Source organism: Equus asinus, chromosome 11 (assembly GCF_041296235.1).
Source record: "Equus asinus isolate D_3611 breed Donkey chromosome 11, EquAss-T2T_v2, whole genome shotgun sequence".
In the NCBI taxonomy this organism is placed as follows: domain Eukaryota; kingdom Metazoa; phylum Chordata; class Mammalia; order Perissodactyla; family Equidae; genus Equus; species Equus asinus.
Window position 1 is genome coordinate 16,222,978 of NC_091800.1, and position 17,335 is coordinate 16,240,312.

General features: G+C 33.7%; 1 protein-coding gene across 8 annotated transcripts in view; it reads left to right on the forward strand.

Annotated features, from left to right (window-relative positions):
* NBEA (neurobeachin) overlaps window positions 1-17,335 on the forward strand; it is a 680,233-nt gene that overhangs the window by 76,668 nt on the left and 586,230 nt on the right. For all 8 annotated transcript variants that reach the window (XM_070520525.1, XM_070520517.1, XM_070520519.1 and 5 more), the window contains 2 exons: window positions 5,283-5,402; window positions 8,273-8,419. In XM_070520525.1, the coding sequence (XP_070376626.1) occupies window positions 5,283-5,402; window positions 8,273-8,419 (267 nt within the window). The remainder of the gene's footprint in view (window positions 1-5,282; window positions 5,403-8,272; window positions 8,420-17,335) is intronic.

Consider the following 17,335-nt stretch of genomic DNA (forward strand, 5'->3'; position numbering starts at 1 on the left):
AGTCCTCTATGTTGTATCTGTGTAATGTTTGTCTCCTTTTTAAAATTCTTTACCTGGGACCGGCCCGGTGGTGCAGTGGTTAAGTGTGCACGTTCCGCTTCTCGGCGGCCCAGGGTTCGCCGGTTCGGATCCCGGGTGCGGACATGGCACCGCTTGGCAAAAGCCATGCTGTGGTAGGCATCCCATGTATAAAGCAGGGGAAGATGGGCATGGATGTTAGCTCAGGGCCAGTCTTCCTAAGCAAAAAGAGGAGGATTGGCAGTAGTTAGCTCAGGGCTAATCTTCCTCAAAATAAATAAATAAAAAATAAATAAAAATGCTTAAAAAAAAATTCTTTACCTGCTGCTTTAATTCTTTGTATTGCTCTCTATCTTGGATCCTTTATTTCTTCCTCTTCCAAACTATCTTACACACTAATATCTGATGTATATTCCTGATCATATTATTCCACTGCTCAAACCAATCATTTGCTTCTCACTAACCATAGAATAAATTAAAATTTTTAGCCTAGTCCTTCATGATTTGAATTTTATCTTCAGCTTTTTACTTATACCCTTTATTCTGGCAAAACTGAACTAATATACATGTCTCACTTTTTTATCTTTTCAAGTGTTCAATCTCTGGCATGAAATACATTTACTTGTCCCCTCACTCACATGTCTTGTAAATCCCACCACATTGTTATGTTCCATTTCCTATAACACCATTTCTGTAGACTCCTTCCCAGATTTGCCTTACTCCCCAGATAGAATCTCTCTCAAAGCATATTATTTCAGTATGTCTTATGGTAACTAGGCAATTATTTCTCTTAAACCTTTATTATTCATTTATATGTGCATTGTTTAGTAACTGAGACTAATGTGCATGGGATTCGTCTTTGTATTTCCTCATATGCATGCTACACAGTATTGAACTTGGTAGACTGTCAATAATATATATTGGATAAATGAGTAAAATATGACTTTAACAACCAAAACTCCCTTTTGTTTCCTAAAGGAGTAAGTTACATTCCTCTGGAAAGCTAATTTATATTGAGCAATTTATTTCTCAGTGGTATGAAATAAATGAGGGATTACTATTGAGAAAGTGAGAAAGAAGGCGTGGGCTTTGTGGTCAGTGCTTCTTTGTAGATAAGTGTGCCAAGAACCTTTTCCGTGTGGCAGGAAGAAGAAGGGGAGTCGTGGCAATAAAGACAAATAATTTAGGTTGTTGCTGTGTGGTAAGCATTTAAATTCTGAAGCTTACTAGCCTTCTTTGCTCTTGTTGTTCTAGCACAATAATATATACTCCAAAACTAACAAGTTAATTTTTGGAGTTGTAGAGAATTAGAGTATTATCTGTGAGTATTAAGAGAGATTTATGCTTTTTGAGAAAGTGTTTTGCACAGGTTAAATGGAAAACAGGGTTACTTAGAATGCCAACAACTTACACGTTCTTATATCTTCATTCTGATCCTAAAATTTTGGTATATACTATATATAATTTATTTATAGTATATAATAATTTGTGTATAATATGTAAATTTGCTATATATTATGTAGAAATTATGCAGCATCTTTTAAATTTTCTGTACATCTATGAAAACAATATTCAAGTATTTTAACAATTATTAGTTCAAAGATTATTCAAAGGCAGATGTTTATATGAACTTTATGAGACTTCAGTTGTAGTTCTGAGGAATTATGTTTGAAGAACATTTATAGAAACGTTACTTTAATTACAATTTTAGCTTCTCTTCCTTTCATTACTTTTCATCCTCCTCTTTCTCTCTGCCCTCCTTTACCTCCTCCTCCGTTTTGCTCGTCCTTTTCATCTTCACTTCTTTCCCCTTCTCCTTCTCCTCTTCTCTTTCCTCCCTCTTTCTTGTTCTTCCCCCTTCTTTCTCTAACCTTATTTGGTTTAGGTAATAGACCAGTTTTTAAACTGGAGATTCAGACTTCAAAGTAGTTTCTTTGTGTATCTGTGTGTATTTTGTGCACTATGGATTTATAGATAATTAACTCTTTTTATAAAAAAGCAAAATGTTAAACCTCCAGATTTGGTAACGCAGAGAGACTTTTCTCAGGGGAGATTCAGCTAATCCTAGTAGTCCTGAATCTTGTTTCCTGAGATTGAAGGTTTCACTAATTTCTCTTCTTCAGTAATGCTGGCCTCAATTAGAGGGATGCTTTTTGCTGTTAATATTTTGTCCTGTGAAATCTATCTATGCTTAATATCCGCTAGAATATGTATATTCAGAGATGAGGTTGAAACATTTTTATAAAGTCTGCTCTAAAGATAAAGAAAAACAAGAGAAAATGCAAAAAAATGTGCAGCTATATAATTAGATTGTAAGATATAATTCACTCCTCATCAGCTGGAGTTTTCTAGAGGGATGTTCCTGCCTTCTTACTGGACTCCATCTTTGTGTCAGAGTAACTTACCATTTGAAAGTCCAGATTCTAAAAAAACAAGGGACAGAGTATAAGAGTTCCCATTCCCACTTCTTTAAGGCCTGGTCCCCCTTCCAGGTTCAAGGGTCTTTCTTGGATATATGACAGTGATATTGTCCACCTTCTTCGGGGCACACTCTGCCTCTATTCCACAGGAACAACCATAACAGATATGAGGAGCCTACCTATGGTGAAGGGAATGTCCTCATTTCTTTTTTGTTTGTTTTCTTATTTGCATGTGATCCCATGTGTATTATGACCAAAAGCAAACTCTTTGTAACTCCAAACCTGGTTATCTTGCTAATTAGCTAGCTAACTGTATTAATTATCTCTAGTTAATGGTACCACTACTCATTCAAGTGAAAAATGGGAAACCATCTTAGGCTCTCCTTTTCTATATCAGAACTTCCAGTCAGTTCTGTTAATTATATTCATCCCTTTTTTTTTAAATTACCAATTCCTTCATCTTAGTTTAGGCTCTTACGGTTTTCTCACCTGAACCTTTGCAGTAATTTTCAAGTTTATCTTTATCCACATTTGCCTAACTATCCCACTTCCTCACTGCTGTCAGTTATTTTCCTAAACTCTGGAGATGATCATTTCACGTTCCCGCTCAGAATTCTTCAGTGATAGCACGTTATGTGAAAACCAAAAGGCTGGTTACTAAAGGTGTCCTGTAGGTCTCTTTACAATCTGGTCTTTGTTTTTCTTGCTAAAGCTAAACGCTGAGAAAAGTTTTGTCAAGCCTCTGTGCTGTATGTACCATACTAAGGTTCCTCTGCCTGGAATGTTTCTTTCCCCTTTGTTTACTTAACAGTTCCTACTCATCCTTCAAGCTTAGTCTTAAATTTCGTTTACTCTTTTAGTGAATTCTTCTCGGTTAGCCTTCCTTCTCCATTTGTCTCTCCTTTCCTCTCTACCCTCAGCCTTTACTTCTTTTGCTCTGATATCTGTATTTTAGATATTCTCCATTGTTTTATAATTGTTTTCATGTTTCTTTTCTCTAGTGAAACCTCCTTGAGGCTGTATATGTTATCTTTCTTTGTATGCCCCAGAATCTGGGGGGTACTTGACATGAAGTAAGCTCTCAGTAAATTTTTTGAATGAGTGAATGACTCTTTTAGTATATGGTAGTAAGAACTCAATAAATATTTGTTGAATGAGTGCTTTTCTATATTAAGTATGTCAATAAGTATAATACATCTAATACATCTAATATTATTTATCTTAAATTTTTTTTTTGGGCAGCAGAAAATCCTTTTCTATTTATAGACATTTATTTATGTCTATTCTATTTAGAAATTTAAAATTTCTAAAAATTTTACTCCAGAATATAAAGGTTGTATCTCCTGTGTTACCTGGATGACATTCTGGTTGAAAATTGTCAAACTCAATGAGGATAACATGGTGAATTTTAATTCTTATACATGTAAAGTTCTATAAAATTTTTCTTAAATTTATTTGAAGCTCCGTTTTTATGGCTTCTTCTTGATAATTTTGTAATATTTAGAAACATAAGCTGTTAAATGACTAACTTTAAAGATTTTCTTCTAATTTTAATCAGGACTAACATGTATGTTGCTTTCTGATCAAAGTCTAAGCTTGCAGTAAAATAGAGTTATAGGATTACCTAGAATGAAACAACTTAAAAAAAGACGTGTTTTAAGGGTTAAATGGTTTGACCTGACATTTTTTTTTAATAATTGAGGAACAATGTTTTGTATTACTGTCTCCTATGAGTTGTTCAGTGCACTATTTTTATTTTCTAAATGGAAATGAGTGAAATTGAATTTTGTTCAAAGTATTTCAGACACCTTGAAATAACTAATATTTTAGTGGTTGAGAATTACTATTATAGTTTTATATTTTTCGAAATATATGTGAAATAATTGAATAGTACTTTTAAGTAATCCAGAGAACAAAGTTTGTGCTTTATATTTTTATGTCTTTTGGGGAAACTAGTCTAATTTTCCCCCCTTAATCACTGAAGGCATACTTGTTGTAATATCTATGAATCATTTGTATTTTTCTATATTTTAGAAAAAATGTTTCTATATTCTTTGCTTTAGTCTATTAACTTTGAAGAGACTAAGGGTTGGATCCACAAATTTTTACAAAATTTAAACCATCGCATATCAAAATAGACACTTAACATGCTTTTTGTTGACCCTAGTAACTATAAAAAATGAGAACTCAATATAAACTCATTCTTTGATTCTTAGTGAATAATGTTACATTATTAAGTTAAAAATATATAATTATTCCTGGATCTAATAAAACTAAATTATGGAATGGAAACCACCTAAATCTTATTATAATCTATTATAATGTTCCTTTGACAGGTCTTTCTTGACCATACAATCCAAAGTATTCCTTCTCAGTTTACACTTCCTTTTTCCCCATAGTAATCATCATGATTTGTAATTCTTTGTTTGTTTGCTTGTCTAATGTATATCTCCTTCACTACACCATAAATTTGAGGAGAGCTGGACCTATGGCCTGTCTTTGCAGTGCCTTGCACAATGTAAATGTTATTAAATGAATGAACACAAGTATAACTGTATATCTGCAATTTTTGGATCTTGGCATAGTGGAAGGAGTATCGTTCCACTCATTCCAGGGTTTGGAATGATACCATCTGTCTCCATCACAGATTTATTCTTTAGGAGTCACTTCTTTCATCTGCAAAATTAGAAATGGGAGGGGGAACTTGAGAAAATGGTAGTGGATGATTATTAATATTCCTTCAAGCATTTTTTGTGGTGTGTTATGAATGTTATGATTGCTTTTTAGACAATATGATAACTAAACATTACATATTTATATCTTTAAATTTTTTTTTCATTTAAGTGGTACATGATCAGCATTGTCCACATTTACAATCGATGGAGGAACAGTGAAATTCGATGTTATGTTAATGGACAGCTGGTGTCTTATGGTGATATGGCTTGGCATGTTAACACAAATGATGTAAGTTTTGTTTTTTAAATCTGTGTTTTAATGTATTTGAGTGATCTATCACTGTTTAACATGAATTGAATAATAAAATAGTTTGTAGAAACTTAGTAGTTTTACTTTGAAAGTTTTTTTCTATTAAGTGAATTTTTAAGTCTTAAATTTATTATAATTAAAAGACATGATTTGTGATAAAAAAGGAAAATTGCTTGGCTAAATTATTAAATATTAGGTCAAAAGCATCAATGCAGCGTTCTATTCTTTCCAGAATTTCAAGCATTAAAAAATGTGTCTTACTCCTCATTTGGACATGAAAGGAAGGCCTTAAACAGAATGCATAAATAACATGTAGTCACTATTATTTATTAGATAAATGGTGATAAATGCTATGGTGAAAAATTAAGTGGTAACAGGTATAGAAAGTGTAGGTGTAGGGAAGGGAGAAGCCAGATGGTACAGAGATAATCTTACTGAGAAGAGTTGAAGGAGAAAGCCATGTAGATATTTGGAGGAAATATCCCATTCAGTGAAAAACAGTGAGCGCAAAGGCTTTGAGGCAGAACTGCAAAGTTCATTAAATAACAAAGCAGCCAGTTTGTCTGGAGCAGAGAGGCAGGAAGGGACAGAAAAATGTTAAGATATGAGGTTGGACAGTTAGTAGAGGGTCAAATATGAAGGGCCTCATGTGCAAACCTAAGGCTTGGACTTTCCCATCTTACCTGACATAAAAATCTTTGGAAAGTTTTGAGCAGACAGGTGATGTGATGTTTTAAAAACATCAATCAGATGCAGTGTTGAGAATATTCTGAGGGGAAACAATGACAGAAGCAGGGAGACCAGTTAAATGACTTATTGCAAGAATAACAAAGAGATAGTAATAGTTTCAACCAGCATGTTGGCTGTAGAGGAGGTAACACAGATTCTGGAAGTGGGTATCTAGAGTTAAAACCTCACGAACTCTTACTTCTCTATTTTGGGCCTTCGCCTGTCTCCATCCTGGCTTGTTAAAGCCAAAGTAAAAGATGTACTCTAATGCCAAAAGTGCCTCCAAACCCAATAATGTACAACCCTTCCAGCATATCTGGTTTTATAAAAACTGTCCTCTTTTTCACAAAGTTCACTTCTCGATATTGTCTGCATCTCTCTAGACGTTAATCTCATCGAGGGCGGGGATTGGCTCCTCTTCTGTTTTGTATTCTCTTAAATAGCCCTGTGTGCATAGTCCATAGTTTATTCCCTAGGTCAGTGTAGTTGGAAGACTACACCCCATGGGCCAAATGTGACCCTTGACCTGTTTTTGTATAACCTAGGAGCTAAAAATCTTGGTTTTTACATTTTTAAAGGTTTTGTTTTATTTTTTTAAAGACCCAAACAAACAAAAACCTAAGATTATGTGAAAGAAACCACATGTGGCTTGCAAAGCTGAATATATTTGCTATCTGTTCCTTTATAGGGAAAGTTTTCTTTTTCTGCCCTAGAAACTCATAGTTGGCCCACAGTCAGTAAATATTTATGAGTGATTTTGTCAGAATTAGAATACACAGATGAAATTCTGCTTCATATCAGCCCTCCAAAGGGGACAGTTTTTTATTACAGAGTGGAAGAAACCCCAGAGACCTTGTTGACTGTCGTTAACTCTACAGTTGTATTTAAAAAAAAAAAAAAAAGGAAGAAAGGACTTAGATTTTTTATTCATTTGCAATAGTGCTCCAAGAGATGCAGAGGCCTGGACATTAACACACATACATTATGTAGTCAGTTCTTAAGTTCTTAAACTTTTAATTAAAGATTGGGTATTTAATGAGGAGTTTGTCTTTGTACCTATTCACAAATTTTTTGTTATTTTATTGAGGCATCAAAGGGATTTCATATGTATATAGTGTCTTGCTTATCAGTACTAAGGTTTGGAATAACCTGTGAGGATGGGGGAAGGGAACTGAGCAGTGACTGCTCTTACTGGTCTGGATGGTGGGGCCAAGTATTAGATGAGAGTTAAGAAGTAGACGGCCCTGCCCGGTGGCGCAGCGGTAAAGTTTGCACGTTCCGCTTCTCGGAGGCCCGGGGCTCGTCGGTTCGGATCCTGGGTGAGGACATGGCCCTGCTTGGCAAAAACCATGCTGTGTGGTAGGCGTCCCACATATAAAGCAGAGGAAGATGGGCATGGATGTTAGCTCAGGGCCAGTCTTCCTCAGCAAAAAGAGGAGGATTGGCAGTAGTTAGCTCAGGGCTAATCTTCCTCAAAAAAAAAAAAGTAGAGTTAACTGTGGCCTCTTTGGTGCTGAACTCTCCAGAGGGAGAGTACTGTTACCATCTCTTTTAGGTAGCTGACCTTGGTCATCACTGTTTGTTTGATTCTGCATAATGCCTACTCATATAAGAAAGGGAAGTGATTTTCTTTGAGTCCTTGACTTAGCGTGGAGAAATAAAGGGATGTATCCATGTTGGAGAAATTAGGTAGAATTTAAAAAATTAGACCCTGTGTGTTTATGGTTAAAATTTGGAAAATTCTCTGATTCAGATGAATCTCTCTATGTATGGAAAATTATAAATCATTAGAGTTTTAAAATTAGTTTTACTTTTGTAAATAAATAATTATAAGCCCTCCTGCCTTTAACTATAAAATTTGGAAAGTGGTCACATGATTATTGAGTAGATGGTTCTTGTTTGTTTTGCTTGCCCTTGCATATACATTTAACTGATTTATTTTTCCTAAAAACCTTTAGCTGGCTTTTATTATTTAAATACTTCATGAAGTCTTAATTGATGCTTTCTTCTGTTATTACCGTTATGTATTATGGTATTCATGACAATGAAGGCAGGTATCTGCATATATTTTGTCCTTACAAAATAATACATTGGATTTTTTTATGACTTTTTAAAAATAGAGCTATGACAAGTGCTTTCTCGGATCTTCAGAAACTGCTGATGCAAATAGGGTTTTCTGTGGTCAACTTGGTGCTGTGTATGTATTCAGTGAAGCACTCAACCCTGCACAGATATTTGCAATTCATCAGTTAGGACCTGGATATAAGGTAGTAATAGCTATCTTACTATAAATTCTATGGAAGGTTTTATATGTATTCTCTGTGAAATGTGATACAATTGTATGTGATAAATTCTATGTGAAATGTGATACCGTATAATATATAGTGATAGTGTTTCTTCAATGTGGTTTATAAGTCATCTCTATATTTTAGAACTCAGTTGTTATATGTTTCATTTTGTTACAAAGGTGCTTTTTCTTTTTTTAACTTTTCCCTCATGAACTTTTAAAATTCTTTAGAATGTTTCCTAATGTTGAAACCATGGCTTTTGTTGATATAATTCTGAAATAATAAATTTTATAAAACTGTATTGCTCAATGTGGCATTTGAAATCTCAGATTTTGAAATATACAAATTATACAATGAACAAATGAAATGACTGTTCCTGTTCAAATTAGAGATAACTTGGAAAGAATAAAGATTTAGAAGGAAAATAGTATGAAATATTACGTGTGACTGAAATTATTCCATTTTAGCTTTTACTTTTGCTTGTCCTTTGCAATAGATATGGAAGTGGGTACAATAGTAAGTATCCTAATTTTGCAAAACCAATTATTTAATATGATTTATAATATTCTTCCTGTTTTTTAACTTTCAAAACAAAGGCATATTTAGGCAATATGTATTTACATAAGAATTTGTTTTTAATGTGCAATATACCCAGCTAGGGAAATATATGAATTTTATTTAAATTGCATTGTTAATTGTGACGTCCCAAATGGTTGGGAGTTGAGAGAGAATGATACAGTGTAAGTCAAAGTATTTATAATTCTGAAGGAGTACATGTCTTGCATGGAAGAGCTGTTTTTTTTAAACTTAGTGTTTAATCAATGTGAAGATTATGTTATAGAAAATGAGTACTAAACATTAAAAATATTTCTTCTTTTGCTTTTGTACTTTCTCATTACTATTTCTGTTTTTATTTTTATGTTCTATATGGACATATAAGTGACAATTTGAATTTACCTTATTAGAAGATATTTTTGTTTTTAGTGATCTTAATCATAATAATATTGAATGAGAATAACACTGTCATTTTTACGTCAAGGTGACAATACTTGCTACCATCTTTTGTCCATATCGTTATCCCTAGAAATGAATTTGTGCTTGTGCTGATACTTTTTCTTTCATGGGTTATTTCATTGGGTTTGCATCCTAGTTCTGCCATGTGTTGGCTTTGCATAGCAAAACTTTAATTCAGATTTTTGGATTACTGTGGCATCTGCTTTCCTTTCCTACTTCTTTACCTTATTCATTAAAATATTTGATGTGACTTTCTTCAAGCACTAACAGAATAATATTAAGTAGAGTGGCAATCAAACCAATGAAATATAAATAAAGGTAGAAAATCAACAAAATGCAGATGTGCAAATTATAAATCCAATATGATTGCTATAGTGAAATTTTAGAATTGATGGGAGCTTTCTGGCAGCAAAAAGGAAAAAGGGCTGAATATAAACAGTTACTTAACTCTCCCATTCAGAAAGGAGCAAACATTGTCGTGAGCCAATCCCTGGGTCATTTACTTTTAGCTTGAAGGACTTCCTTTGTTATTTCTTGTTAAAGTGGATCAGCTAGCAACAAATTATCTCAGTTTTTACTTATTTAGGAGTGTATTTTATTTTGCTTTCAGATTTGAAAGATAGCTTTGCTGGGTATAAATTTTTGGTTGAAAGTTTTTTCTTTGAGCATTTTGAATATTTTATTTCCCTGGATTCTGGCCTCTGTTTTCTCAGATGAGAAGTTGGTACTTGATCTTATTGGTGTTCCCTTTTAAGTGAAGAATCATTTTTCTCATGCTGCTTTTAGGATTATCTCCTTGTCTTTGGCTTCCAACAATTTACTATGATTTTTTTCTGTTTGGGGATTTCTTTGCTTTTGTCTTTCTTGGAGTTTGTGGGCTTCTTGAATGTGTAATATTTTTCAATAAAGTGGAAAGTATTGGCCATTAAGTTTTTGAATATTTTCTCTCTTCTCTACTTCTGGTATTTCCATTCTGTGTATGTTGGTACACTTAATTGTTTGCTACGTTTCTCTGAGGCTCTGATTATTTTCTTCACTCTTTTTTTCTCTCTGGCTTTTGGATTGCATACTCTATTGGTTTATCTTCATGTTTGCTAATTCTTTCTTCTGCATGTTCAAATCTACTGTTGAGCCCCTCTACAGAATTTTTCCATTGAGTTATACTTTTCAACTGCAGAATTTCCATTTGGATTGGTTTTATAGTATCTATCTCTTTATCAGTGTTCTCTATTTAATGTGACATTGTCATCCTACCTGCACTTATTTCTCTAATTGTGGTTTCCTTTAGTTTTTGAACATATTTTTAATGGCCACTCTGAAGTCTTTCTCTTTTAGATCTGTCATCTGTTTGCTCTCACTGGCAGTTTCTATTGCCTGCTTTTCCCCCCATTTATGGGTTTTCTTTCCCTTTTCTTTGCATGTCTCTCAATTTTTGGTTGGAAAGTGGACAGTTTAGGTAATATGTTGTCTCATTTCTTGATACTACTACCTCTCCTTCCCTCTAGGGCTTATTATTTGTTTTTTGACTGGATGGGATACTTTAGTGTTCTTTTTTAAAAATTGTTCCTTTTTTCCTCAATATTTGCAAGAACTCACCATTGGAGCTGTAGTCTAGAGTTCTTTGTATGAAAATTTTAAGTTATAAATATAAATTTTTGAATATATTTCAGAGTTTTCACATTTTATATTTATTTTTGAAATTTTTTTTTTTTAAAGATTGGCACCTGAGCTAACTACTGTTGCCAATCTTTTTTTTTTTTTTTTCCTGCTTTATCTCCCCAAATCCCCCCGGTACACAGTTGTATATCATAGTTGCAGGTCCTTCTAGTTTTGGCATGTGGGATGCTGCCTCAACATGGCCTGATGAGTGGTGCCATGTACGCACCCAGGAACCAGCAAAACCCTGGGCCACTGCAGCGGAGCGCGTGAACTTAACCTCTCGGCCATGGGGCCGGCCCCTACTTTTGAATTTTTTTTTAAATTTTATTTTTTGAGGAATATATCCATTTTATTTTTATGATTCTAATTTTTGGAAATTTGGTGAAGCTTGTCTTATGAACCCAAATATGTATTTTCTTTACTAGTTGTTTATGTGTTCTTGAGAAGAATGTGTATTGTACACATTACATGTAATATTCCATGTTGAGATGCTGTACTGAAACATTCTATATTAAGAAGTCTGTGCTGTATACTACTCCTTTGAATGTAATTAGTGCAAAATATGTCCATACCCTCTTTTTCTTTAAAAATTTTATGGCAGCTTTATTGAGGTATAATTTATGTATCATCCAATTCACTCATTTTAAGTGTACAAAAAAATTATTCTAGGTAAACTTACAGAGTTGTACAAAGATCACCACAGTCCAATTTTATAACATTTCTATCACCCCAGAAACATCCCACATACCTATTGACAGTCATTCTTATCCCCATCTTACTCATACCAGTTTATATAATAATTCTCCTTCTGGAAGTCCTTCTCAAAGGAATAATTCAATAAATAAATATTAATTTTTATGTACAAATATGCTTATTATACCTTAATATATAATGTTTAAGACTCAAAAGTAATATAAATACCACAATTGGGTAAAGATAAGAAAATGATATTTGTATAACAGATTATATGTTGACAGTCACTTAAGTTGCATCAAAAAATTTTTTTAAATCTGAAATTGTTAGATTTAATCAATTATGATGTGAATTTCTTTGACTCCCATAAAACAAAGGAGGGAATTATGGACTTTGTATCATGGACTGAAAAAATCAAGACCAATATTTTTCCAAATAAGAATAGATTTTATTAGACATCTTGCATTACATTTCCCTAAAAAGATTTTATAACTTTCAAGAGAAAATATTAGAAGTTGTTGATTACACTGTAAGCAATAAGAACAAAATGAAAGTAAAGGTTTTGTTCCAGACAACGGAATGCACATATATTTCAGCAGTGTTAAAATGCAGACATGGAGAGGCTAATTACAGTGTTTTACAGTACAGTTTTCAGTATTTTATTCAGTCAATATTTTCAGAAAGCAAGTTTTCCGAGTTCTTAAGCATCATAGTTATAATACCCTCTGTCCAGAAAATAAAGGGTAGGAAGAATCAATGAACTTTTTTAGACTAATTGTTTTTAAAGGCTAGTAACCATCAGTCAAAGAGAGTCCTATCTTTTGTGTTTTGCAGGACTTTTTACTTAAATTCATTGAAGATAAAAAAAAGTAAATGATACCTGTAAATATTAGTATAAGACTTTCAGCTCAAAAAATTTTATTGCTTGGAAGTTCAGTCTAGGACAAAGAACATTAGTGATTTTGTATTTATACTTAATGGTTGCTGTGTTTCTCAAAACAGCCAACTCTTATACATGCAATAAATATAGGAAGGGGCCCAGCCCCTTTAAAAAAAGCCAAAGAAAAATATTTAAATAAACTAAAACTGAAAAACAGTGGGTTTTGGCAACAGTAGAAAATGAGATTTATGATTGAATTGAGTCCTGAAGGAAGACCAAAATCACAGAAGATGAAATAGGGTGGTATATTTTTAATCTTAAGAGTTAGGAATGGATAATTTTATTCTAAATTTATGAATTTTCCCTGAATATGGAAAAGTCATTTAAATGTAGTTTTAAAATGACTAGAGAAATAACTAAAATGCTTCCATTAGGATGAATTTCCTCATACAACTTTACAATTCAGAGAACATGTATTAAAGCATTTCTGTGCACAGAGTGCTATTATAGGCATTATGAAAGATGCAAAACTGTAAATTACCTTTAAAGAGCTGACAACCAAATAAGGGAGAAAGACATAGAAAAAGCAAAAAAGTCAAGTTTATTGAATGTTATGATCAGGATATAATCTGTGAACACTAAGTCTTATGGGATCCTGGAGAAGGGCTCTCATTGGGAAACTGAGAAATGCTTCATAGAGAAGATAGTGTTAAAACTAGCTCAGTCAGGCTCATGAAGCTTCTAAGATTAATTTGAAATCCTTAAAGATTAAGTGATCTTTGTTTCTTTTGGTGGGGAACAATCTGCTTCCCTTGATTACATCTCATAGGTTCATTGAACTGAAAATACTGTGATTTTTTGTTTTTGTTTTGATCCATTGGTACTCTTTAACTGCTTTGTTTTTCCTATGGGGATGAAAATTAGAATTTGCAGAAAATCTTTTAAAATGTGCTATCCAATTACAAACTTTCTTGCTTAACTAATTAATTTTAAAAGCTTTCAACCTGTCCTCTGATTTTGTCCATAATAGAGTAACTAGTACTGGATGTGCCCTGCCACTGTAAATAACTAAAAATCAGCAAAATATACAAAACTATCCATTTTTAGACACATTTCAATATACATAGCACAGCCTCAGATCCTTGAGAGTAGGAGAACATTGAAGATGAGTTCAATAGTCACCCCAACTCTCTGGCTGGGGTCAGTATTTTTAGTGAGGCACAAGAAGGTGGAGGCGAGGCATAGCAGGGTGATCCTGCTGAGCTGAAGATGTTGAGGTCAGGATTCAGAGCTGCTGAAACAGGTGGAACTTGTGGGAGGGGGTGCTGAAAAGGAGCAAGTTGTTGGGATACGGGCAGAAGTCTTTGTGAGGGTTCATTGTGGGTCTTTTGCCAAGGGCAGAGCTGCACATTTACAGTCTGAGACACCATGAGCCTTGGCAGAAAGCAGTTGTTACCAGTAGCAATAGCGAGGTCCCAGAGGTCACACAGTTCTTTGAGACTTTGAGACTTTGTTGGCCAAGTGACAGTGGGTTATACCCATATCCTCAGATGCTCAGTAATTATTGTACAAATGAATGTCAGTCGTGGTATAGAAATTTCAGGGTTTTCCTCTACTAGATTATAATTATTCACACATATTTCCAATCAAATCATTCCGTAGAGTGTATCTTTTATCATTGTCTCTTTGATATTGGTTTTCATCAGTGATGTGTTTCTCTTGTTTAGTATTTTAAATATTGCAGTGTTTATAGTGCTGGTACTTGGCAGTTCTACTAATTGGATATATGGCATTATGGCAACTTTTAAAGATTTGAGTGATTTAATCATTTTCCACTATGTTGAAGTACTAACTTCACTTCATGCATTGAAATTTTCTATTCTAATCCGTTTGCCATTTGTTGGCATGCCTGTGACCATAATCTTTTCTTTCTTCTACACTCTTGCTTGTTAAGGGGTGGTAGTAATGATTGTAGGGCATGCCATTGAATAAAATTCAACAATATATCAATATTTATTATATTAAAGGGGCTGTTCTAAACTTTGGACATTAAAAATGATTAAACTTATACTCTCTTTATAAGAATAATTATGTCGTTAAATGTTTATAATTAAAAGTTGATATGTGTACCATTTAGGGAGTATAATGTAAGTACTATTAAAGTTTTATGGAAGGATGATTAATTCCAGATACAGAGGATTTAGGAACTCCTTGTAAAAAAGGAAGTTTTTTAGGGTTCTTGAAAAATAAATAAATTTCAGAAGGTGAGCAGGACGTGATGATAAGAATGTTAGACAGAGGGCAAGGGAGTACAGGATGTGCTTATGGATTGATCCACAGTCAGCCATGGCTTCATGGTAGAATACAAAGTAGGCAGAGTGATTTATGGTGGAATGTGAGGATGATTCTAATGGGTTGAAACCAAGTTATCGAAGACCTTGAATATCAAAATAGTGAATTTGGATTTCCATTCATGTAGAATTCTCAAAAATTTGTAGCAGGAAAATAGATTGATCCTATTTATGTATTTTCCTAGAGAAGTTTGGAAATGTATATTTTTTTAATGAATTCAGATGGATTGTTTATTCATTTTGAAGGGAAATTTGTACCATGTACAGGTGGCAACATTCTCTTAATTATAGATCAGGAAATATGATTTATTGACTATTGCAGTGTCATTGCCATGTTAATATTAGCAACACTTGTCACATAGTGAGTCTGAGAAGAGCAATAGATATTGTCATATAAATGTTATTCTTACATAAATTCAATGGGAAATGGCTGTATTCCTGACATTGGTGAAGTTTTTAGAGATTAGTATTAGAAAATAAAGTGCCTCTGCTCTTGTAGCAATTAGATAAACTTAGTTTTGTTGAGTTTAGCAGTGTTCTGGCCCATTTTCTCATATTTACTGAAATTAAGTAATTTCAGTTTGGGTGATTAGGGTACTACTCAGTGAGGCTTTGCCTCATTAGCCACTATGTCACAGATGTCTGGATGTCTACTATCATAAGTGCAATATGCCATTCTGTAAAATTTATGGTCAATGTTATGAGTAACATTTATGAAAAAAATTTTAACACGGAAAAATGTTTGTATAATATTATGTAGAAAAGGAGGTAGTAATAATAGCAGCTACTGTTGTGAGTTGCTTTAAAGAACCAGGTATTGTTCAAAGTGTTCTATTTTATGTGTTAGGTGTGTAACAGATGAGAAGTAAATAACTTGTGGATGGATACACATCTAGTAGGTTGTACAGTTGAGATGCAAACTCGAGTCTAACTGGTGTTAAAGCTAATGCTTTTATTTATTTATTTATTTTTTCCTGAGAAAGATTTGCCTTGAGCTAACGTCTATTGCCAGTCTTCCTCTTTTTTTTTCCTTCCCAAAACCCCAGTACGTAGTTGTATATTCTAGTTGCATGTCCTGTTTCTTGTATGTGAGCCACTACCACACGATGGCTACTGACAAAGTGATGTGGTTCCATGCCCAGGAAGTGAACCTGGGCCACCAAAACAGAGAGTGCCAAACTTTAACCACTAGGCCATCAGATCTGGCTCAAAACTAATGCTTTTAACTACAGATCTTCCTTGACTTGTGGTGGGGTCACTTCCTGCTAAACCCATTGTAAGTTGAAAATATTGTAAGTCAAAAATGCATTTAATACACCTAACCTGCCAAGCACCATGGCTTAGCCTGGCCTACCTTAAACATGCTCAGAACACTTACATTAAACTACAGTTGGGAAAAATCGTCTAACACAAAGCCTGTTTTATAGTAAAGTGTTGAATATCTCATGTTTGAATACTGTACTGAAAGTGAAAAACAGGATGATTATATGGATATAAAATGGTTATAAGTGTATCTGGTTTTTACTCTCATGATCTCATGGCTGACTGGGAGCTGTGGCTCGCTGCTGCTGTCCAGTGTCACAAGAGAGTATCATACTACATATTTCTAGCTCAGGAAAAGATCAAAGTTCAGAATTCGAACTACGATTTCTACTGAATGTGTATAGCTTTTACACCATCATAAAGTTGAAAACTCCTAAGTTGAACCATTGTTAAGTTGTGGGTCATTTGTATTGTCCTGTACAGAACTGACAGTACAATATTTTTAAAAAAAATTTTAAAGCTTTTCCCCCCAATTTTATTGAGATATTATTGACACATAACATTGTATTAGTTTAAGGTATACAACATAAATATTCAATATTTGTATATATTGTGAATGATCACCACAGTAAGTCTGGTTAACATCCAACACCATCTATAGTTAGAAAATTGTTTTCCTGTGATGAGAACTTGTAATATCTACTCTTCTAGCAGCTTTCAAATATACAATACAGTATTATTAACTATAGTCACCACGCTGTATATTACAAATGCCCGTGATTTATTTATAACTGGAAGTTTGTGCCTTTTGAGCTCCTTTACCCATTTTGCTTTCCCCCATGCCCCACTGCTGGCAACCATCCATCTGTTCTCTGTATGTATGAGTTCAGGTCTTTTTTTTTTAGGTTTTACATATAGCTGAGATCATAACGCTGTTTATCTTTCTCTGTCTGACTTATTTCACTTAGCATAATGTCCCCAAGATCCATGTTGTTACAAAGGACAAGATTTCTTTCTTTTTTTATGACTAAAGAA